The sequence below is a fragment of the Myotis lucifugus genome, unplaced genomic scaffold, assembly GCF_000147115.1.
Source record: "Myotis lucifugus unplaced genomic scaffold, Myoluc2.0 scaffold_451, whole genome shotgun sequence".
NCBI classification, from domain to species: Eukaryota; Metazoa; Chordata; class Mammalia; order Chiroptera; family Vespertilionidae; genus Myotis; species Myotis lucifugus.
In genome coordinates, this window is record NW_005871499.1 from 232432 (window position 1) to 256157 (window position 23726).

At 40.7% G+C, this 23726-nt stretch overlaps 1 protein-coding gene across 4 annotated transcripts in view; it reads left to right on the top strand.

The window, feature by feature from the left end:
• ITPR2 (inositol 1,4,5-trisphosphate receptor type 2) overlaps nt 1-23726 on the top strand; it is a 417029-nt gene that overhangs the window by 63376 nt on the left and 329927 nt on the right. For 2 of the 4 annotated variants that reach the window (XM_023744345.1, XM_023744344.1), the window contains exons 3-5: nt 15028-15143; nt 15931-16017; nt 18438-18596. In XM_023744345.1, the coding sequence (XP_023600113.1) occupies nt 15028-15143; nt 15931-16017; nt 18438-18596 (362 nt within the window). Of the gene's footprint in view, nt 1-15027; nt 15144-15930; nt 16018-18437; nt 18597-20035; nt 20151-21487; nt 21601-23726 lie in introns of those variants that run through there. The other 2 variants (XM_023744346.1, XM_023744347.1) reach the window with 2 other exon arrangements.

The following is a 23726-nucleotide window of genomic DNA, read 5'->3' on the forward strand; positions in this document are numbered from 1 at the left end:
CTAGAACTTTTTCATCACCTGAAAACGATTCAGCTATTAGCAGTCACTTCCCATTCCCCTCCTTCCACCGCTGGCAACCACTAATCTACTTTCTACCCCTACGGATTTGCCTGTTCTGGAAATTTCACATAAATGGAAACATACAAGCCTTTTGTGACTTTAGCATAATGTTCTCAAGGTTTATCCATGTCAGATCGTGAATCAGTAAATCTTTAGCTTTTATGGATGAGTAATATTCCATTGTGTGTATATCCCATATTTATTAATTATCCTCAGTTGATAGGAATTTGGGTTGTTTCCAATTTTTGGCTATTATGAATAATGTTATATTCATTCATGTTCAGGTTTTTGTGTGGATGAATATTTTTAATTCTCTTGGGTATGTATCTAGGAGTGAAAAGTAGATATTCTTTTGTGGCTGGTTTCTTCTGTTCAACATTATGTCTGTGTAATCCATTGATAATGCATGTAGCAGCAATTCATGTTTTTCATTACTTTTTAGGATTCTGTTCTATGAATACCCCAAAGTTTATCCATTCTCTGGTTGGTGGGCAGTTAGGGGCTATGATGAATAATATTGCTTGAAACACTCTTGGCATATCTTTTGCTGGGCAAAAGCCCTCATTTCTCTTGGGTAAATACACAGAAGTGGGGTTTCTGTGTTCTTCTTCGTCTTCATCTGTCTTTCCACATCATACAGACATGCTTGTTCACGCATGTCTGGTGCTGGGCACTCCCTTAGTTTTCTGCACACCTGCTCCCAGAGTTCTTCCCTGCCTGGCACACATTTAGGATCAACTCTTCTTTCTGTCCCCACCCTCCACACTTTTTTAAAGATTTTAAATTGACGTTTAGAGAGAGGAAGGGAGAGGGGAAGGGAGGGAGAGAGTGAGAAAGAGAGAGAGAGAGACATTGATTGGCTGCCTCCTGCACACCCCCTACCAGGGATCTAGCCTGTATGATCCATGTATGTATCTAGAATCTGATTTCTTACCAACTCACTGACCGGATCCAAATCACCATAATTTCTCCTCTGGCTACAACAATAGCATCCAGCATGCGCCCTGACCAGGAATCGAACCGGCAAACCTTTGGTGCACAGGACAACGCTTAACTAATTGAGCCACACCAGCCAGGGCCTCTTCCTCTTTCTTTTAAAGCATCTTGTAACAATCCTCTCCTTCCTTATGCACTTTTTCTTCTGTTGATTAACAAAGCAGCATTTAGCTCATAGGTACCTATGACTCACTGTTTGTGTAGTTACCAGCTTGAGAGCCTAAGATGATCATAATGGTTTATTCCCTGAATGGTTTGTTCCTATAGGTTTTTGAGGGGTCGAGATCCCTCTCAGAATCTGATAAAAGCTATAGGCTGACTTATAGAAAATGCACCTGCGAACGAGCACACACACACACTCACGCACACACACTCACGCACACACTCACACACACACTCACACACTCACACTCACACTCACACACACACTCACACACATACTCACACACACTCACACTCACACACACACACACACACTGAAACACACATACACACACATTTTCTAACACTTTTTAGGAGATTTGTGGACCTTTATGAATCCCATCCAACTGTGGGTTCATGGTTCCCAGATTAAGAACCTTCTCTATTTTGTGATGCCTTAAAACATCAATACTCTTCCATCTTCCTGACTCTTTATGATCTTCCACTCCAGTCTGTGACTGTCAACTGATGTAGACATATGACTGACCATATATGCACAGATGTAAAACTGGCTAATACAGAGACCCTGACCTAGTTGGCAAAAGAGGTAAGAATCACTAGCACTTGGAGCACTTGGAGAAGTCATTGTACTTGTTGTGGGTTCCTCATTTGTTTCAGTTCCGCTAGCATTTGAGAACTTTTCTGATTGTATCCTTCACTGCTAGAGGTGAAAAGGAATATGTTGTCGTCGAACGGGACTCTCCCAGGCTGAGAGCCTCGGCGTGGCTGCAGGGACAGCTGGCATCCGGGTAGGATGTGCGTGCCTTCGTCTCCCTCCTCCCCAGGAGTCTTACCCTCTTCAGTCCTGTTGCGTTTCCTGTCTCACATTTTCTTAACGGGGGCATTACTGGGTGCTACTCAATCACTGAGTTCCATGGGAAGAACATGTGTGGACTAAGTGAAGTTAACAATTAAATAGTCCACAATAAATTACGTCTTTTTCTTGGAAAAATGAAGTTTTTGTTTACAAATTTATTGGTTTAAAACTTTTACACAAGTAATAAAAGTACAAAGTGAAAACCATTTTCCTTCCTCTGCGATGCCCATTTCCATTCCTCAGGGATAACCACGCTTAAGGGTTTATCCTCCCAGATGTTTTACTGAGCATGTAAAAGCATGGTATAGATTTGCAACACTGTTTTCGCAACACTGGGAGCACATTGTACAGTTCTGTGCAGCTTGCTTCTACTTTGCAGGGTAGCGTAGTTATGCTTCTGTGTTTGTACTATATTTGTGTTTATATACATTTCCCTTTTCTTATCTTTCTTTATTTTTTTAATAAAGCATCAAAACCTTTATTCAGAAGTATTATTTTGCATTTCCCAGTAGACATATCCTAGCATCTCTAATGACATGCACGAAGGTGGCTCTCTAAAATATTTTATAATTACTGCTAGAACAATTAGGTAACATATAATTCCTTAAATCATGACTCCTTATCTTTCTTTTTGAATGCTTATTTTTTTCCTTTATTTACTCTTTTTTGGAGTAATGAGTTGGTATGCTAACCTCCAAAGATGACCAGTAAGTATTTTTATAACCATGAACTCTTATATTTTTAAAGAATTTGATGCTGATGCACTTTGATCCTGCTCAGTTATTAATGCTGATGCTCAGTCTCATCTGTGTCCAGTGGGAACCTCTTCAAGTCCTTTAGACGGGACTCAGTAGTCTGTGTTGGCTCCTCACTTTCAGGTCTGACAGGGTATTCCAAGCTATTCCTTTCTCTAAATTAACATTAAATTTTGGAGTAAGCCCTGTCTTTATTTTGTGCTGTTTAGGAAAATTTGTCTCACTAGGTTCAACCAGATCTGCCTGCTTCACTCCTGGGTGTGCCTTACCAGTCAATCCCCAAATATTTTGGAGAGCTACCACGTGCAGGGCAGCCAGCTAGCTCCTGTTGTGTAGCAAACGAGTCACCCCGTCTTCTTCCTCCCAAAGCAAGTAAACCACAGCCCACACAACAACAAATCCTTATTGTGTGTTCAGAGTTAATCTTTTATTTTAAGAGTACTTATGGGAAACCACTGATCCATAGAAAAGTAAACAATTGAGGGCCATATACAAGTAGAGTAGTACATTTTCACTTTTATTGCACAGTAATTTACATTCAATAAAATTCACTCACTATGTTTTGGTTAATGTATACAGTTGTTTTGGTTAATATATACAGTTGTGCAACCAACACTGCAGTCACTCTTCCATTACCCCAGAAAAATTTCCTTTTGCAGTCAGTCCTTGTTCTCACCTCATTTCCAGGCAACCACTGACTTTCTTTTGGGTGATAATACTTTTACGTTTTCTAGAATTTCCTATAAATGGCATCATGTAAATATAGACTTTTGGGTCTGGCTTCTTTAGTATGGTGTTTTTGAGATTCATCCTTGCAGTATTCCATTGCTCAAGCATACTGCCACATTTAGAGTTGGATTGTCCTCCTCCTTCCCCTTTTGGTTATTATAAATAACTAGAGGCCCAGTGCATGACATTCGTGCACGGGGACGGGGGGTTTCTCAGCCCCGCGTGCACTCTCTTGCAGTCCGGGACTTCTGGGAGGATGTCTGCCAGTTGGACATCCCCCGAGGGCTCCTTAGCACTGCCTCGGAGGTGGGAGAGGCTCCCGCCAGCGCTGCTGCACTTGCCAGCTGTGAGCCGGGCTTCTGGCTGAGCAGCGCTCCCCCTGTGAGAGTGCACTGACCACCAGGGGGCAGCTCCTGTGTCGAGCATCTGCCCCCTGGTGGTCAGTGCGCATCATAGTGAGCAGTCATTCTGCCGTTCGGTCTATTTGCATATTAGGGTTTTATTATATAGGATGCTGACATGGACATCTGCTTACAAGGCTTGTGTGGACATATGTTTTCATTGTCTTGCATGGATACCTTGCAATGGAATTGTTGGATCAGATATTAAGTGTATGTTTAACTTTTCAAGAAATTACCAAAACATTTTGAAAGCTGAACCATTTTGCATTTGTTCCATGAATGAGTGTCAGAATGTATGTATGTACCATATATGAGAGTTCCAGTTGCTCTACACCTCACCAATATGTGATATTGTTATTCTTTTTAATTTTAGCCTTTCTGGTAGGTGTGTAGTGGCATGTAATTGTGGTTTTCTTGCCAGTGGAAGTGGGTTCTTTCACAAGATCGCAAAGAAAGCATTCTGAGAGACCCATGCTTGGGAGATTGTGGTGTGGTAAGACTTATTTGGGTGAAAATTGAAGGCTGTCCCCAGGTTTCCAATGTCCCATCTCCCTCAGTTCCCCCATGGAAGAAGTCCAACCTTGTCTTCATCAGGCCCCCAAATAGGGCCAATGTCCAGAGATTCAGTGCCATGCCAAAGTTTAATTTATATCAAAGCTTTGTCCAGTTCCTGGCTGTGCTCTGACTGGCTGTCTGGCGCTGCTGTATTCAGTATCCAAGCTGGGCTTGGAGCCTGCTTGAGGTCTGTGTAACTACTGGCCCCAGCTGCAAGGCCACATGGGTGCTGTGGAGAGAAGATGTGTGAAGGAACGGGTTGAACATGTGTTCCAGAGAGAGAGAGAGAGAGAGAGAGAGAGAGAGAGAGAGAGAGAGAGAGAGGAGAGAGAGAGAGAGATTGGTCAAAATAACCAATCAACTTCTCAGTCTTTCACGGGCTTCTGCTGGGCCAACCCCCTGCCCAATCTATTTCTTAGATCTTCTGAGGTTCCGTGTTCCTTATCCAATCTGATCCTTTTCCCAGGCTAGACAGACAGGCCTCTGTGGTCACCATCTTGGCTCCTATTGCACCTGCCTCATAGAAGCACCTCCCCCTTTGCCATTTTGGCTTCTATTGCACATGTGCTTGTCCACCCCTCCCCCCCCCGCATGGTCTGGGGGATGGGCCCGTTGTACCTTGGGGAGATTGGAAAGCTGTTCCTTCCTCCTTACACAAGGGAGGGATGAACTCTAATCCCCTTGGTGGGACAATGCTGCAATTCCTGGGGTTCCTATGAATGTTGCAACTTCCTAGCAAAGCTGACTTATGCTTTAGTTGATTATGCTTAATAATGTCTGATTTCCTTTGTTCCCTTCCTTTATTAATATGTAGCTACTTATGCTAGCAGTTTTAATTTGCATTTCCCTAATGACCAATAATGTTGAGCATCATTTCATGTGCTTGTTGGTCTTCCATAGATCTTCTTTGTGATGTGTCTGTTCATACCTTACTGGGTTGTATGTGTTATTTACTAGTAGTTGACTTGTAAGAATACTTGTTACATTCTGGCTTCATGCCTACTGTTAGATAGATGTTTTGCCTTTGCAACTTAATTTTAAGTAGAGTTTGATATTAGTGCCTTATTCATCTATATTTTTATTTGAAATATGAAAGATATGATCTTATCTGAAGAAAAGAGTAATATGCTTTAAGCACAATTTTTTAATCATGTAAGGGAGAGAGAGGAAAAAAAGTTCAGAAAAGAGATAAAGGAAATATTGAAGAAAAGGTGAAATAAGAGAAGGTAAAAAGAAGAAAATGATTAGGAAAACAGAAGGAGATAAAACAGAAAGACATAGAATGAGGGAGAACCTAAGAAATTATGGAAGAGAACATCAAGCAAATTTAAAGTTATGGAGGAAATAACAAGAATAGGTTGGAAAGAAGACAAAAAATGCAGGGAGAAAAAAATGCCACAATTGTTTCTTATACTTCCCACGTCCTGCCTCCTGCATTAGTTACTCTGCTATCTTATCTCTCAGGTCCCTACTTTTCATATCCAGCCTGTTTTCATTTCCAGTCCCACCTTTCCTTCCACTTCTCAGCTTTCCAATATTTTACTGCTCTGCTTTTCAAACTAGAAAGTAGCTGATTATGTGTGCCCTTCCATCTCCATCTTTAGAGCATCAAAGCACAGACTTTGAAGTTGGTTGGGTTTGAAGCCCAGCTCTGCCACTTATTAACTCTGACCTAACCTTCAAGCTCCAGCTTCACCATCTGTCAAATGGGAATAATAATAGTATCTGTCTCATATTTTTCTATGAAAACTAAAGAATTCATGTGAAGCTCTTATCAGGATGTTTGACCATTCAGTGTTAGCTATTGTTAGTGTGTGTTTGTGTGCGTATGTTTGTTTGTTTAAGTGTGTATGTGGGTGGGAGGGAGATGTTTCTTGTTTATCATTTCTTTTACCTTTGATATTCTACTCATCTTTTAATCTAGGAGTATTTTACCAAATAAAGTACTTAAGAGAGAAAATCCTATATAATAAAACCCTAATGCGCAAATCGATTGAACGGTGGAACGACCGATCGCTATGACGCACACTGACCACCAGGGGGCAGATGTTTAATGCAGGAGCTGCCCCTGGTGATCAGTGCGCTCCCACAGGGGGAGTTCTGCTCAGCCAGAAGCCGGGCTCATGGCGAGCTCAGCGGCAATGGCAAGAGCCTCTCCCGCCTCCGTGGCAGCGCTAAGGACCCCTCAGGGGATGTCTGACTGCTGGCTTAGGCTCTCCCCCCCCCCCCCCCAGGTGGGCAGTTGGACATCCCCCGAGGGGTCTCAGACTGTGAGATGGCGCAGGCTGGGCTGAGGAACCCCCTCTCCCCCCAGTGCACGAATGTTGTGTACCGGGCCTCTAGTATCGCAATAACAATCATCATGCTTCTACTAGTAAAGCTCTGAGATAGAAACACAACTGCATTTGTTCATCTGGAGTGTAAAGTTGGAAGTAATCATAGTGAATATTTATGGGATGCTTTAGCTGTCCATTTTAACCTAGTACTGGCAGATATTTAATAGTAGGAGATTTTTACATGGTCCAGGGGTGGAATTTCCTGGTCTCTTTAAAAGTGAGACACCAAGCCAAGTCATGTGTGATAAATACAGCTGAGGCAGGTGAGAGGCCTGACCTTTTTATCTTTGAATAAAGGACATGGACTCTACCCCTCCATGCCATTCACCCCCACGATTCCCCTTATAAAACAGAAGGTGGAAGGGACCTCCTTCCCAATGCAGGGTCCCTTCTGCAGCATTTCTCATCCGCTCTGCCTGTGCAGTACAGTAAAAGTTTACTCGCCTCTGGTTAATTTGTGTTTTTCTGGATTTCTGCAATTGCTGGCTAGATTTTCCTTACGTTGAAAAAAATTTTGCTTTGATTTTGGATCGACAGAGAAATAAACGTCTTCCCTCTTTTACATGTAGGCATTTAGCTATACAAAGTGAGATGACGCCTACTCTTTTCTCAGTTCCCACTATGGTTGATTTCTATATTTTGCGTGCTTTCCCATTTGCCTCACTTCAGATATGGGCTGCTTTATGAGGTGCCACTTTGAGTGTGCCACCTAGAATTGAACTTCATATTCTGGACGTGCACAATTGAGCCCAGCAGTCTGGATGTGTTCTTACTTCCTCTGGTTGAAACTCCGTTCTTACATTAATCAGGCCAAAATGGCTGTGTCAGCTTCTCAGCCCCCCCATCACAGTGTTCATTTGTTATATTTGGGGTGATTATACACTTTATCTTTTGAGAATGAAAACAGACACAATAACTAGGCTCAGGTAACGGGCATAAACCAGAATTGTCCTGGGCACACAGGGATGTATGGTCACTTTAATTATGTGAAGTTGAATGCAAGCCTAAGGTCTACGCTCCTCCCCCCAGCCCCCGCCACCTACCCCAATATTAGCTGTTAATAGTCTTGGTTAAGCAGTTGAATTTTTTCTGAACAGAAATTCAGAACTTTATATTTAAACTTGTTTAAAGTTTAATGGTGCTGATGTTTGTCCTGTAGAGATTTTTGAAAATGTAGATTTTTATATGTCAAATTAGCTATTTCTCCTCAGTCAGTGTCATCTGAAAAATTGACAGACAACTTTCCCACATATTTTGCCAGATGTTGGTACCCTGAAAGGTTCCTTCCCCAGATCTGCTGCACCAGTCCTCCCTCCCCCCCGCGCCCAGGGAGCTGTATCTCTCTCCACTGCTAAACTGAGAACCAAGACCTTAGTGTGTTCCCTTCTCAGGTATTTGCATTTTAATAGGAGACAAAACAGACAGTAAGGCCTTTCAGAGAAGAAAGAAGAGGCATCCAATGATTGTTTCCTGGGCAACTTGGCAGGAGTTTCTTTCTACAGATTCTGATCATCTTTCCTGCAGCACATAATAGGTGCTGCACGTAGAGTTCCCTGCAAACGTGTTAGCTAATGAATGGTAGCATCAGAGAGATGGGTGCTACAGTACAGGTAGAGGTCAACCAGAGTGTGGAAAAAAGATATTTTTAAAAGGGCTTCTTCCTCTTCCATTGTAATTGCCTATATAACAGTTTTATTGCTCAATTACTAAAAGGATAGTTTCTGTGTTTTTCAGAAGTCATAGAGCCAAAAGAATTTTTCATTTGGCTGTCTGCTTCCTCTCCCTTTGCCCACAGGATTTCTCTCTCTATTTTTTAAAAATTTCCATTGCCTTTAACCCTAACCTGTGTACTTGTGTAGGCCTTGAAAATTGTGACTTTCACTTTATTACAACACTCAGTAAAAAATATATTTTACATTTTAATCTAGTATGTATGTACACACACACACACACATGCACACACGCACGCACACACATGCACACACACACACGCACACACCCCAGTCCCCCTGAAACAAGGTTCTTGAAAGACTACTTGCTACTTGCAGTGTTCTCTGTTTCTCTTCTTATCCCACTCCACTCCACTCCACTCCACCCCACCCCACCCCACCTCACTCCACTCCACTCCTTTCCATTCCACTCCATGCAAAAGAGGCTGATTGGGACCAAATACATTGATTGCAAACCTGGTGTGCACAGTTACAGTTTGTAAAACACTGCCCTAAAGTTATTATCCATTGACTCCTAAAGTACCTGTAGAGGTAGATGCTTTCTGGTGGTAATCATCAATAGAGAGCCAGTTTCCCTTGGGCATAAATCTACAATAATGGCGTTTAGGACTCCATGGTCTCTCTTGTTCTTGTGGATCAATCTCTGCTCACAGAGGACCTAGCTGGCACAAGAAACTGAATTTGTTCTAGGTCTCCCATATGAGGATAGTAATTAATTCAGTCACTAGCCAATGAACAGCAAATAATTCTTCAATCTAAATATCTCTATTACATAACTATAATGGCATAAAATAGCCTGTGTTAGACTTAAACATTTTTTGAAGCCGGGAATTTTTATTGCCATGCTAAAATGGGTTTAAAAAGGCAAGCCTATCTCTATTAAGTTAATTTACCTGTATTAACAGTTTAATTGTCCAGCTATTTAAAAATTATTACTTTCCAAGTGGAGGACTTGAGGCAGTAAAATCCCCTGTTCAGGTGTTTCTTACTTGCTCCTTCTATTAGGCCATAATTATAGATATTCGGATGGTCTCTTTTAAATACATTTTTGGGTCCTTGTAGGAGAAATTCAGCAGGTCTTGGGGTATGAAACCAGACACAACTACACTGTCAGGTTGTATGGTTTAATTTCAGTGACTGTACATAGATGTATCTGTTAAGTTTTAATTTGAGAAATATTGAGTATCTCTTATTAAATTATGAAGATGGGTTTTGGAGACAGATTGATTTGGATTAAACCTAAAAACTAGCTTTGAGATTAGGAAAAATGTTCCGAGTTTCTCTTTCCTCATATTAAAACTAACACCTCAAAGAGTTTTTAGAATAATTAAATGAGATTTTATATGTATATAAAGCTTATCTTTTGATTATCTGTGTTAATAATGATATTTTGAGAATGGGAAAATTAATTAAAAATTATATGTTATGATTTTTTTGGGAAAGAAATTCCACTTATGTGTAGTGGAATGGTTTGCTTAATCCTAAAGTTAAACTTAGACAAGAATGAAAATTAGCATCAATGCATTTGAATATTATTTGAATTTATTCACTCCGAAGGGAACAAGAAAAAAAGTAAAGTGTTGTTTGTTTTGGAGTATTTACCCATTAATGTATGAATCAGGTAATTGATGTTTGAGACTGAGATTCTATAGCATTCCTATTGATGCCTTAACATTGGAAGCCCCTTTGAATTCTAACATGTTGGCAGTCTGTAACTACACAAAGCCACTTTCCTCCCTCGGTCAGTAGTAAAATAGTGGACTTTTGCCTGGAGGAAGTTATTCTGCAGTCTTCACGGCTGCCCACCCATGTGCTGTGGTAAATGTTAATGTTTCCGAACACCTGCAATGTAAATTCTCTTAGGCTTTTATAACGCTCTAGAGAACACTGTCCCTGTCTGATACTCTCTCCACGCCTGCCGTAGGCTGTGATCAAAGCGGGTAAAAGTTCAGTATGAAATTCCTATGCTTAAGGAGAACACATTCCTTTTTAACTTCTAAGCATAAAGAGCTTTGTACAGACACCGTTTCAGGATGCGTTTCTTAGAAAAACTGAATAAACAGAGCTACAGTTGTATTTTAGGCTGGTTGGGTGCATACCTCTCCCCTGACCAACTGCCCTTGTCTGCCTGTCCCTAACCCTAGGGAGAGTTTTCTTGCCACTTTCTGTTTTATCTTTGGGAAGGTCCCATTGTCTCATTGAACTCTGCTGCATCCTGTTTATATCACAAAGAGAAAAGCTCCAGCTGCCTCCCTCCCCACCTTTCTCCACCTGGAGATAATAAACGCCTTGGCAACCACATTCTCTGTAATCATATGAGGTCATTTTACAGGCTACCAAGAAAGAGCCATTTGTTGAATGCCCGCTTTGTGACAGGCATTTGCTGATGGTGTACTGTGTCTTGCCTCATTTAAATGTTAGGAGGGAGGAGAAATGAAACAGAAAGTGCTCCTTCCACCAATTACCAAAGGAAGTTGCTGGCCACTGCGTAACTTGAACTTTACATGTAATAGCCCCAGATGGAGTTCTGGAGACAGCTCTGGGTGCAGAAACTGCCTGGATACAAATACTTTAGAAAGCGTTTTTATAGGCACAAAGCAAAAACATTTCAAAGCGAGTTAGATAGGTATTGTAAGTGGAGGTTTAGACTGGTTTCCTGCCAGATTTACCCGGAATCATGCGGGAAGGTTGGTTCTTTGAGTTACAGGGTCACATGCCATGGATTTGGTGCTCCACACCATTCAAATGACTTTCATAGTCACTCCCTCCACTAGCATTTGTCAGCAGGCTGAAGAGGCCCTTGTGTCTTTCATTTTAAAGCGAACACTTCTGTGGGCTGAATTTCCTTCCACACTTGTAAAAAAAGTTATAATTCTAAGGCATTGTTCTTATAATATTGCCTGATTGAACGTAGCATGTTATGCCAGATTTCTAACATTTCTCAACTTCTGAAATTCTGCAAAATGCTTGCTCTCAGATTAAAAAAAATTAACTCAAATTCCTTCCTTTTATTTGTGCTTTTGGTGTTTGTCCTATGAGGCCAACTTTTCCTTTTTGATTATTCTTTGGGTCTTGAAATGATGAAGAAACTGTTGTTACCTAATTAACAAATGACACTGGGCTGCTTTCTGATGGGAGTCCTCCCTAAAACCTATTTGTTAGCAGTGTATGTACCTCTACGTTAGAGAGATTGAGAGCTTGTTTGAGAAGCAGGGTGACCAGGGCTGACGAAACCCATAGCTCTGAGACAGTTGGATTCCCGCTGGCCGGGAAAAGTGGGAGGCTTGTTGGGGCTCCACCCCTGCTGGTGTTAGTGACTGTGTCTGCATATTTTATAAGATATTTCAAGGTAATGGAGATTGCATCTGCTGCTCACTGCCATGCTGTTTCAGGGTATTTGGGAATTTTATACAAACACACTGTAAACCAAAGGGGCTAATACCTGGCCGTGAATTGGGCACTTTGGGTTTGGATTCAAGTTTAATCTGACAACCCTACTTTCTGTTGCTCTGTGCTGAGAGCTCTGTTAGGGTTTAGTCAGCTCTTAATCTTAGTGAAGCTATTGCTGAACTAATGAAGCAATATTAATAATAATAATACCTCACATTTATAAGAGGGCTTTAAAATTCACAGCGTCAGTACTTTCACACAGATTGTCTTTTGGGCGTATCTCAGCAGCCCTTCGAATTAGGCATGACAGGTATTTTTAACACTTGCATTTCGCAATAAATTGAGAATCAGACAAAATATCTGACTAGCCCAGTTGATTTTTTTTCTGTTTTCTAAAAGAGGCAGAGAGAACTACACAAACACACACACACACCATCACCACCACCACCACTGCCATCAACTAAGCAAATTTACAGAAGTCTGTATGCCCTTTGTTCCCTCCCATCAACCAAAATAGTCCTACAATAGTAGTGGAGCAGATTGGTTATTCACTATAATATGAAAAGTGATGCCACCTGTTGTGGGGGATTGCTGACGAGGACCTTAACAGTAAGGCCCTGCAAATAGAAAGGGCTTTTGAGATCGAAGGCTTTGTATCTCAGACAGCATGGGTGGAAACTTGTTCATTTGGCCATCTTCATGTTCCCTCTCCTTCACACCCCTCCCATCTGACAGATTATTAAGCCTGTTGATTCTGATGTTTTCTTTGAAATCAGCTATTACCCTACAGCCCAATTGCAGGTCCTCACTGTCTCTCAGCACGCTGGCTCGGTGCTGGTCTTCTCGCCAATTTGTTCACATCGCCTTTCACATGGTGTTTGAGATTTTCCATGAGATAAAGCACATACCCTCTAGCCTAGCACATGGCATTCTCCAGACCCTGACTTCAGCAAACCACTGCATTTTCATTTCGCAGCCTGAGCCCTAGCCTCCCTGCAAGGTTAGAGGGCCCCTCAAGCATTCAAATCTTCTGTGTCTTTGTTCCCACCATTGCTCTATTTGGAATGCTCCTCCCCTCAGAGCATTTGAACCCCTTTGGCAATGTGCTGAATTCCTATTGGTTCCTTGAAACTTGGCTTGTGTCTTCTCCTTTGGAAAAACTCTTTGGCCTTCCCTGGTGAAGTTGACCACATGCACCTTCATGCCCCACAGCACCTCCCCAGAGTTCCAGGGTGAAACTTGGACACGTAGATGCCTGTCTTACCCACTGTGAGCTTTCTGAGGAGAGGGTCTGCGTCTTAGCACCCAGCAACACCACCTGGCTGGGCTGCCTGGCTTGGCAGGATGTGTGGCTTCACTTCACAACAACTTCAGCCCCAACAATTGGGATCATGACACATACACTTTCTTAGCTAGCTACCCAAAGATAACACTAATTAGGAGCGCTACTGGGGTGGGGTAGAACTTAGGAAAAACATTTTCTCTGTCAAGGAGCATTTCCTAACGAACTTGATTAGGAACTTGAAGTAATGGCAAACCCAGTTTTTCTCTTTTTTTCTCAGACATGAAAGAGGTCAGAAGTGTAGACTGCAGATTAGAGTTCATTTTTACTTAAATAAGGTTTTGGGTTTTTGCGGCACTAACACAATGTAGAGTTTGGTTACTTGCCTCGTATAGGATAGTCAAATAGTCTGCATTAAATCAGGAGCACTCATTTGGAGATATTGGTAAACAACCTCTATATTTGTGCTTAAAAAATTTGTATAGTTTCTTTGTAGAGGCTAGTATATAGGAAATAATTTCTAGGGCTTATATGTTGCTGAGGAAAACAGTTCTTAGGTCCAGTTGTTTGGTTTTCACACACATGTGCCCAGTGGTGATTCTAGTGTCATATTGTATTTGTGATGGTCTCTCACCCTACTTTTAGCAGTTCAAAGGTGCCTGTTTTCTGCTACTTATACAAAATTTATACACTGACATCAATAATTTTTAAACTATGAAGTAATAATTAGTTTTCTATAGCCTGTCTGTTTATGGGAGGCGGGGTGTCAACCAACAGAATTTAGCCATTTCTTCTGAATTTAAAAAATTCCTTTAAAAGTTTACAATCATAATTTTTTATTATTTATGCCATTATAATAACAAATAAGTGAGATTTGAAAAGAATTTTTTAAAAAAGGGAAAAAGCAGTTTTTGCCTTTTGACTTAGAGATATCACTAATGATGTCATTTCACTAGATACCCTATCCTGATATTGAGTGGGAGAGTTAGGACTATAATCTTGGTTTAGTTTTTTTTGCTCCCCCCCTGCTATAACACACTATGTCTCAGATTTTCACATTCACCCAGGTATGTGGAAACTTGGGGGATGGGTGACTGAAATGTGGTTGTTGTGATTGTTTCTATTGTTTGCATCCCTTTGCTGTCAAAGATACATAAAATGAGTAAGTGAGCCATAACCGGTTTGGCTCAGTGGATAGAGCGTCGGCCTGCGGACTGAAAGGTCCCAGGTTCGATTCCGGTCAAGGGCATGTACCTGGGTTGCGGGCACATCTCCAGTAGGAGGTGTGCAGGAGGCAGCTGATCGATGTTTCTCTCTCATCGATGTTTCTAACTATCTCTCTCCCTTCCTCTCTGTGAAAAAATCAATAAAATATTTTTTAAAAAATGAGTAAGTGATTAATTGTGCAAGGTCACATAAGGCAGTAAACGTCACTAATGTCATTCTATTCAATTTGTGAGACCACATACCCCATTATTATTAATAGTGCTTCTAATATCATGGTTACCTTGGTTTGACTTCCTTATAAATTACTCCAGCTAAAGTACCCTTTAAGAAACTTAAAGTAATGAAGAAGTGGGTATTTTCACAGTCTACAAAGTTATTTGAACAGGATGTAATAGAGGGAATTCAAGAGTTGGCTGCAGGATGGGCTAAATGACCTTTAAATATTCTTTACTCTCAGGATTCCAAGATTCCAGTGCTTAGGCTAATGGGAAAATGTAAGAAATGCTGATCTTCTCAGTTACATGATTTTGTTTGTTGTTTTGTCACAGACTGCCTCTTTAAGGTGTGTCCTATGAATCGATATTCTGCCCAGAAACAATATTGGAAAGCTAAGCAAGCCAAACAAGGGAACCACACAGAGGCAGCCTTGCTGAAGAAATTACAGGTAAGAGCCAGGCTTCTATTTGTCTGGCTTAGGGTAGACCAGGTACAGCAGTAACAAAAAATCTATTTCCTAGGCTCGTGATTTCACTCAATCCACAGAGATTTAGAAGAGTAGCAACACATTGAAACTGGAAGGGACTTTTAAGTTACAGGGTGTGACTCCTGATTTCCTGGTGTGTAGGTAATACATTCCTGCTGCTATTTTTTAGGGTGTGCCTGACAAATTCACAGATTCACATCAAACTGGAAACCAATTCAGAATCTCTGTAGGAATAGCAGATCCAGTTATATTTTACTTGGCACAGTACTTTATTATTTTTTTTCTGAAAGATTGGAAAAAGAAAGTCTGGTGTTTCTGATTTGGCTGAGTACAAATTTGATAAGACTTAATTTGTGTCATTAAAATTTCTGTTAGTTTCAGCATTGAAACTATATTTTGAGACTTTTGAAATTCATCTACTGTCCTGGTTTCTCTAGCCGTATTCCTCTGAAAGTAATTATAAGACCACAGAGCCTAGGGCTTTTCTGAAATTTCCAACATAAAAACTTCCCAAGATATTTTTGGCCACATTTCAGCATTAAATTGAGAGAATCATCACACTATATTATAATCATGTATTTAATGATTGCCACCCTACCCGAAGCACCAGGAGTAAAGCAACCAACCTATTTTATTCATGGTTGCATCCTTTGTGCTCCTTGTTCCTAAAAACCCCCTTATTTCTTTGTCAGTTATTGCATGCTGTTTGCAATGTTTTCACACTGAATATTTGATAATCATTTTATAGCATGCTGCAGAATTGGAACAAAAACAAAATGAATCAGAAAATAAGAAGCTGTTGGGAGAAATCGTGAAATACAGTAACGTTATCCAAGTAAGTGTCGATTTACTTTCCCTTAAAAGAGGTGAATATTTTATGGATAATTTGCATTTGGTTGGAATACCAAATAGCATTAAAATTTTGGGGTGCAGTAGTTTGTTCTTTGGTGGTACTTAAAGATGACATGATATTTCCAGTTGACATTCAGCACACTATTCCAGGTGTTTAGTAATAAGTCTGCTGTATACATATTAAGAAGTGAGCTTCTCTAGATGCATCCACAAGTTACTGCATCAAAAAGAAAAAGATGGGGAAACATGTAATAAAGGCATTAGGGCATGTAATAAAATAGCCCTTGAGTATTAATGGGGCTACGTGTAACATGTGAACCTTTATCTTTTCATTTTGTACAGAGAGGAAAGTTTCAAATTGTACTTTTAGATGGGGATTGTCCTTGACTTGTTATTAAGAGAGCTTCTATTTCAATTAGTGTGCACACTGATTTATCTCAGCTGCATTCCTTTCTTGTGTTTCACTAGATTTATTAGCTTTTTACTTGGTTATTTGTTACTATATGCCCCACCTTGTTCCAAAAAGAATGTAAGGCATTTTCAGAAATACCACATAATGCAATAAAATAGAAATAAATAAGGCAACTGGGTCAAAGGGAAAATAATAGTTGAACAAATTAGTCAGGGGTGAGGCATGTTTATAAAAACCAGTTTGTCAAAGGCTCTCTTACCCTTTGCGACAGCATGGATGGACCTGGAGAGTATTTGGCTAAGTGAAATAAGCCAGTCAGAGAAAGACAAATATCACATAATCTCACTTATATGTGGAATCTAGTGAACAAAATAAACTGACCAACAAAATAGATCCAGAGACGTGGAAGCATGGAAGAGACTGACAGATTTCAGAGGGAAGGGTTGGGGTAGGGGAAGAAATTAACCAAAGAACTTATATACATATATGCGTAGCCCATGGACAGAGACAATAGTGCTGTGAAGGCGTGGGGTGGGGTGGGAGCCAGGTGGAGTGGGGCAAAGGGGGAAAACTGGGGACATCTATAATACTAGCAACAATAAAAAACACATTAAAAAAAGGAACAAAACAAAAAACCCAGATTTCACATGGTGAATCCAAAAGAAGTGGGGTTGGACCATGAAGGTTTTTATTGGTTTACTAGAGGCCCAATGCACGAAATTCATGCAAGGGGCTCGGCCCTCGCAGCCCCAGCTTCATCCGGAAGGATGTCCAGAAGGTCATTCGGCTGTCCAGTCTAATTAGCATATTGAACTTTTATTATTATAGATGATAAAACTAGTGCATGAAATTCGTGCATGGGTAGGGTCCCTAGTGGCTGCCAGCTGCCAGCTGGGGACTTCCTTCATTCCGCACTGCCCCCTGGTGGGCAGCACACGTCATAGCGAGCAGTCAAATTCCCAGTTGGTCAAACTCCCAAGGGGATAATTTGCATATTAGCCTTTTATTATATAAGGATAAGAACCAAGGATATTATAATGAGTTTTTCAAAAAGCTGATTTCTTTTTTAAGAATTGCCTTTGCCCTGGCCAGTGTGGCTCAGTTGGTGGAGCATCATCCCATGCACCAAAATGTCGCCCGTTCAATTCCCAGTCAGAGCACATGCCTGGGTTGCGGGCTTAATCTCCAATAGGGGGCATGCAGGAGGCAGCTGATCTTTCTTCTTTCCTTCCTCCCTCCCTCCCACCCTCCCTCCTTCTCCCCTCCTCTTTCTCTAAAATTAACAAAAAATATCTCACCAAAACAAAAAAAGAATTGCTCTTTATTTTGAGATATTTTCCTTCTTATATTGTATTTAAATAACATTCATTTTTGAAACGATCGTAACAATAGAGAGGAAGGTTATTTGTTTTAGTCTTCCTACTCAGTAAAATAATGTTTTGGAAAAATTTTGTTCATGCAATGCAAAAAAAATCCAAGAAACGGCGCTTCTGGGCTCATCTGAGAAGGGGTGGCTCAGCATCCGTAGAAGTTGTGCAGCCCGTGTAGACTGCGCCGTCTGCCTCCTGACAGAGGAAGGGTTGGGGATGTCTGTGGGCAGGGATGGTTATTCATACTAAGTGGGTCTGTACATTATTTTAGTTTTGTGGTTTTTCTTTAGAGTGGTCTGTTGTTGTGGCTGCGCAGGAATGTGGTTTGGGGGAACTTCCAGGTCCCTTTGGAAAGCCTGGTTTTATTTTATTATTTATAAAGAGATGAAAATCAGTCAGAGGTGTTTCCTGGTTTTCCTCATGTGCCCACTTCATATGAAGCAGAAGTGGGGGTGGCGGTGAGGAGGAACCCAAAGAAGTCAAGTTGGAAAGCTGGTGCGTTTGGAGTTTTTGTTTCATAGGTACCTTGTTATGTGGGTACATGATATGTGCATGAATGTATACATGTATTTAACAGAGGAGATCCCAGAATAAGGGGTAACCCATGTCTTTTCCCTACAGCTACTGCATATAAAGAGCAACAAGTACCTGACTGTCAACAAGAGGTTACCTGCTCTGCTCGAGAAGAATGCCATGCGCGTGTCCTTGGACGCTGCAGGAAATGAAGGGTCTTGGTTTTACATCCATCCCTTCTGGAAGCTGAGAAGCGAGGGGGACAATGTAAGTACATATAAAATTCAGAGAATAACAGTGCATTCATAAAGACAATAATCCTTAATGAGAGAACCCATAAAGTAACAAGGAATTAGAGTTCTCAGTCTTCACCTATGATTTTATATTCCTATCTTTAATAGGTTAAAAGCACTTATTTGTCATACAAACTATGCTCGGGAATTTTAAAAGGACAAAGTTTAAATTAATATAATATCACCTTCCAACTCGAATTTGTGTCAGGGAACTTAAGTAACCTTAATGTTGGCTGTGCTTTAGAAGAGAGAGGTGGGGTTTGCGTTTTAGCCTTATCAGGAGGGAGCCTGGCTGTAAGGAAGCAGAACTCTGCCTAGCACATCATGTCTGCTCCTCTGAATTAATAGAGTAACACAGTGAACCATGCTGGTATTTTGTTCACTGGCTCTACGGTCTACTGTCTACAGTCTATACATCTTAACAGATGTGTAATGTATGAGGAGCTATAGGTTGGCCCTTGCTCGTTGATGGCATTGAACCTACGTTGTGGAACATGTGCATATTGTTTCCTGTAAATGTTGGCAGTTGCTAAATTTTGTGCTGGTTTACGGAGTAGAGAAAATAAAAATTTCGTGAAATGGTTCAGTGCTTCTCAACCTTCCTAATGCCGCGACCCTTTAATACAGTTCCTCATGTTGTGGTGACTCCCAACCATAAAATTATTTTCGTTGCTACTTCATAACTGTGATTTTGCTACTGTTATGAAACGTAAGGTAAATATCTGATATGCAGGATGTATTTTCAGGGGTGGCGACCCACAGGTTGAGAACCGCTGAATTAGACCCACAGTAAGTTGTTTTATGTGTAATAAAGCAGCAGGTGATGGTCCTTAGCACATAGGAGATGCTCAATACATGCTGATTGATAGTCAATACTGAATAAGTTTCCTAAATAGAATACCCCACAAATATTGGGTCAGGTGATTAAGAAAAAATCGTTGATATAAAAAAAACCACATTATAAGTTCAGAACAATATAAATGTGTAATTATTCTGATAGTTTTCTCAATTATATTTTAAATGTGTTGGATGTTTCTTGTCTTAGAAATGTCTTCTTTTATAACAAATCTATTTTCCAGTGAATTTTGAAGTACAAAGTCTGTTCCACAGGATGCAAGCTTCATGGTTTAATTTGTTAATAAATTATCTGGTGATGTCCTCCTAGGTAAGGTTCGGGTGCAGCATGGCATGCAGGACTGTAATGCACTTTAAGTCTTGTGTTGATTCCTCAAGAAACAAGTTTTACCTTTTTTTTCTTTTTCTTTTGGCATCAAGTGATGTGTGCTGTGAGCATGATACATATATTTTACTTTGAATAGGTAGTTAATTACAATCAACTCTCAATTATTCAGGGGCTGATTATGTTTATGAACAACCTATTCCCTTCCTTGTTTTGCTTGTTCCCCTCTCCAGCCCTGCACTGAGTAGTGTCCCTGTCTTTAGGAGGCCCATGAAAATTAAATGTCAAAACAGACAAAACAGGAGCTCAAGCTCTGAAGGAATGCGATGAAATGATTGGATATACCAGGTGATTAGATTAGCTGTAGATTTAAAAAATGCATTCTATCCTGTTTATTTATTTATTCTGTCTGTTCTTTCTCTGCTTCCAAATGCCTTTATGGGGCCAACAGAGAGTTGAATGTAATGAACTATTTAGAATAATTAGTTGTATTGCGGAAATAAAAACAAGCCACCACCCAAACACTAGGTCTTGGTTAAAATGGACATTGTAATTGTTCGGTGCCATAAAAATCCTTTTGTATAGATGTGCTCCATAAAGCATGGCTACAACAACCTCCCGCATTGCTGTCTGCTGAAATGGCTCACTGTTGTTGCTCACCACCATGTAGCTTTTGTGTGTGATGGAGGATGCTGTGAAAGCATAAGCACAACCACAACCCTGCATTTGCCACATAAATAGTTGTACTATGATGCTCATTTTCTTCCCTAGGAATAGGCAGCATTTTTTCTAAAATATTAAGTCTACAGTATTTTATTGGAGGCAAATGCAGATACTGTCACTTCACAACAAAAGGTTTAATATTTACTGATTTAAAAAAAAATTCATATTAAACTTAGAAGAGGAAATTGCAAGGTTCAAAGGACCTTTAAAATTATATTTTACTATTTAGCAATTACTTTTAGGTTATAAGTATCCAACAAGATGTTTGGTTACTGAAATGAAATGCAAGAATGAGGCTGGGGAGAAAAATGCTTCTATCTTCAAAAAGCAGTGGTTTCTGTACCTTTGTCATATGTCTAAAGAATTATGGGATAGTTTTAGGAGAAAATAGATTCATGGATTCCTCAACTTCCAGCTGTGTAGAAGCCCTTGCTTGCTGTTGAGTAGCTAGAAAGTCCCTGGGGGCGGCCTTGAGCAGAGTACATAAATATTTTATTTTCATTCATCTTCCCATGATTGAATAGTCGTTTTTTTTTCATTTTCAACTTTGATCTAAGAAGACATTAGTTCTTTACCATGATGGTAGATTTTAAAAGTGAGAAAAGGATAGGCCTCTTTCAATCAAGAGAAAAATTCAACTCTTAGGGAAAGAGACTTCAAATAGCAAGTAGATTTTGCTATTTTGTAAAACTGGACGCCTTGGATTTATAGCAAAGGCAGGACTAAGACTGATGGTTTTGCTTCCTACTGCAATTCTTTTCCTCATACCAGGTGCCACTTCAAAAGAAGGGTAGCTGCTAATGGCATTAGAATATTCTTAATATTCAGTAAGATCCCAGCTTGAATCTCACCTGGCTGGTACGTAGAGTCAATAGAAGTGCTTTTGGAATTGAAAATGTTTAGATGTTTGTGCACTAGAGCAAATGTGATGTGGCAGACAATGACTTTATCCTCAAGTTCTGTGTTCATTAGATAGCTTCTCAGAAGGCAGCTGACTTCGTCAGTGGATCAGGCCCCAGGCTGCACTCTTCTGAGAATCTCATCAAGGTTTATATTTACCAAGTTATCTAAGTAGGTGTGTATTCTTTGAAAATAGGAACTATTTCTTACCTTCTTTTGTATTCTTCCATTCACCTCTTACTGTTCCTTTTATTTCTTGTGATTGGCATACTGCTTGTTTCATTTGAAAGTCTTATTCAGCTTGGTTAGTCAAAGTAATCATCAGGAACATGACCTGGAAATCAATGAATTAATGTTAGATTCTCCTCATGAATACTGTTCTTATGAAACCTTAGAATTTGCAACATTTTGGTTATGTGGCTGGTCTCTTAAAAATATATAAGTTGTGCCTGGCCGAGGTAGCTCAGTGGTTGAGTGTCAACCTATGAACCAGGAGGTCACAGTTCAATTCCTGGTCCTGGCATATACCTGGTTGCGGGTTCTATCCCCGCTCGTGAGGAGGCAGCTGATCAATGATTCTCTCTCATCACTGATGTTTCTATCCCGCAATCCCTCTCCCTTCCTCTCTGAAATCAATAAAAATATATTTAAAAAATATGTAAGTCACAATGGGTGTTATTTTAAAGTACATATAACATATGGATTGGCTCAAAGCTTACAAACAACTATAGTAAAATAGTAAGACTTAGAGCAGTGAATATTGGTGTAACCAAAAGCATTCTTTTATTTGGAAGAACATAGCTAAAATATAGAATTACATTTAGCATCTTATTGGCTAATATTTACTTTGGTTCAGATAAGAATGACAGAGTAAACCAGACCCAACGTTCTTTAAGAAATTGGAAAACGAGATGCAGCCCCGTGAGGCTGTGGAGTCAGTCCCACTGTTTATAGTAAGGAGGACTACTCGGCCTTGCACATGGCCGAGACTTAGAGCTGCCTTGGGGTCATGTGCAATAACAAGTTGTGGTGTCTTTTTTTTTTTTATAATATATTTTATTGATTTTTTGCAGAGAGGAAGGGAGAGGGTTAGAGAGTTAGAAACATCGATGAGCGAGAAACATCGATCAGTTGCCTCCTGCACACCCCCTACTGGGGATGTGCCTACAACCAAGGTACATGCCCTTGACCGGAATCGAACCTGGGACCCTTCAGTCCGCAGGCCGACGCTCTATCCACTGAGCCAAACCGGTTAGGGCAGTGGTGTCTCTTTTTTTGAGGATGTTGGGAATATGTTTACATCATGTTGACTTTTATGTGTTCTTGTTTATACTTAATTTTAAGAAATACCAATGCATGGTTCAAAATGGAAAATAATATAAAGATATATTGTGAAATGTCTTCTAGCCTTTTTACCATCACCCCAGTTCCCACCCCTCTTTCAGTTAACCACAAGAAGCGTTTCTTATGCATATACTTTTACTCCCTTCCCTTCCTTCCTTTTTTACACAAAAATAACCCAGCTCTGCCCCCTTTACCTCTCCCTCAGCACTGTTTCTTGTTTCTCTCTCTTTATCTATACACAGAGAGTTTCTATGATGGGTCTGTGTGTCACGTCATCTGACTAATGACTTGAAAGGCAGGGTGATGTTTAGAAGCTATTTCTGCAAACCAGGCATCTCTGTCATATTTGAATCTCCAGATATGTGAGCACAGTACCATGTGTGAATGTGGATTCCTGTATCCTATCTAATAAAAGGGTAAAATGCAAATTAACTGTCACTCCATCACAAAGATGGAGGCGCCTATAGCCACAAGATGGTGGCACCCAGTCCCCTCAGCCCCACTGCTGGAGTGTCCATTCCTGTCAGCCCCGCTGGGGGGAGCGGTGGCCAAGCGGCACGGCTGGATCTGCCCTCAGGCCACGAGCCCCAGTGTCCTGTGTGCCCCGGCCCGCAGAGGGAGGGTGGGCGGGCCTCTGGCCAGAGGCCGGCTGGGGCGTGAGACACTGGTGTCGTTGCAGGCTGAGGGACCCCTCTCCCCCTTCCCCGTGCACAAATTTCGTGCACCGGGCCTCTAGTATAATCTAATGAAAATGTGAAATTATGTTTCTTAATATCTTGGTCTAGGCTAGGATACAGGGAGAAGTTCTGTTTATTGTTGTCAAAGTCCTAATTTGTTTCTCAGTTGTCTATCAAACGAATTTCTTCTAATATTCAGTTGTTGTGAAATATGCACAGGGAAGGTATTTGTTTTCATTTCCCAGATGGTGAGAAATGAACTATAACTGGCAGTGTAGGT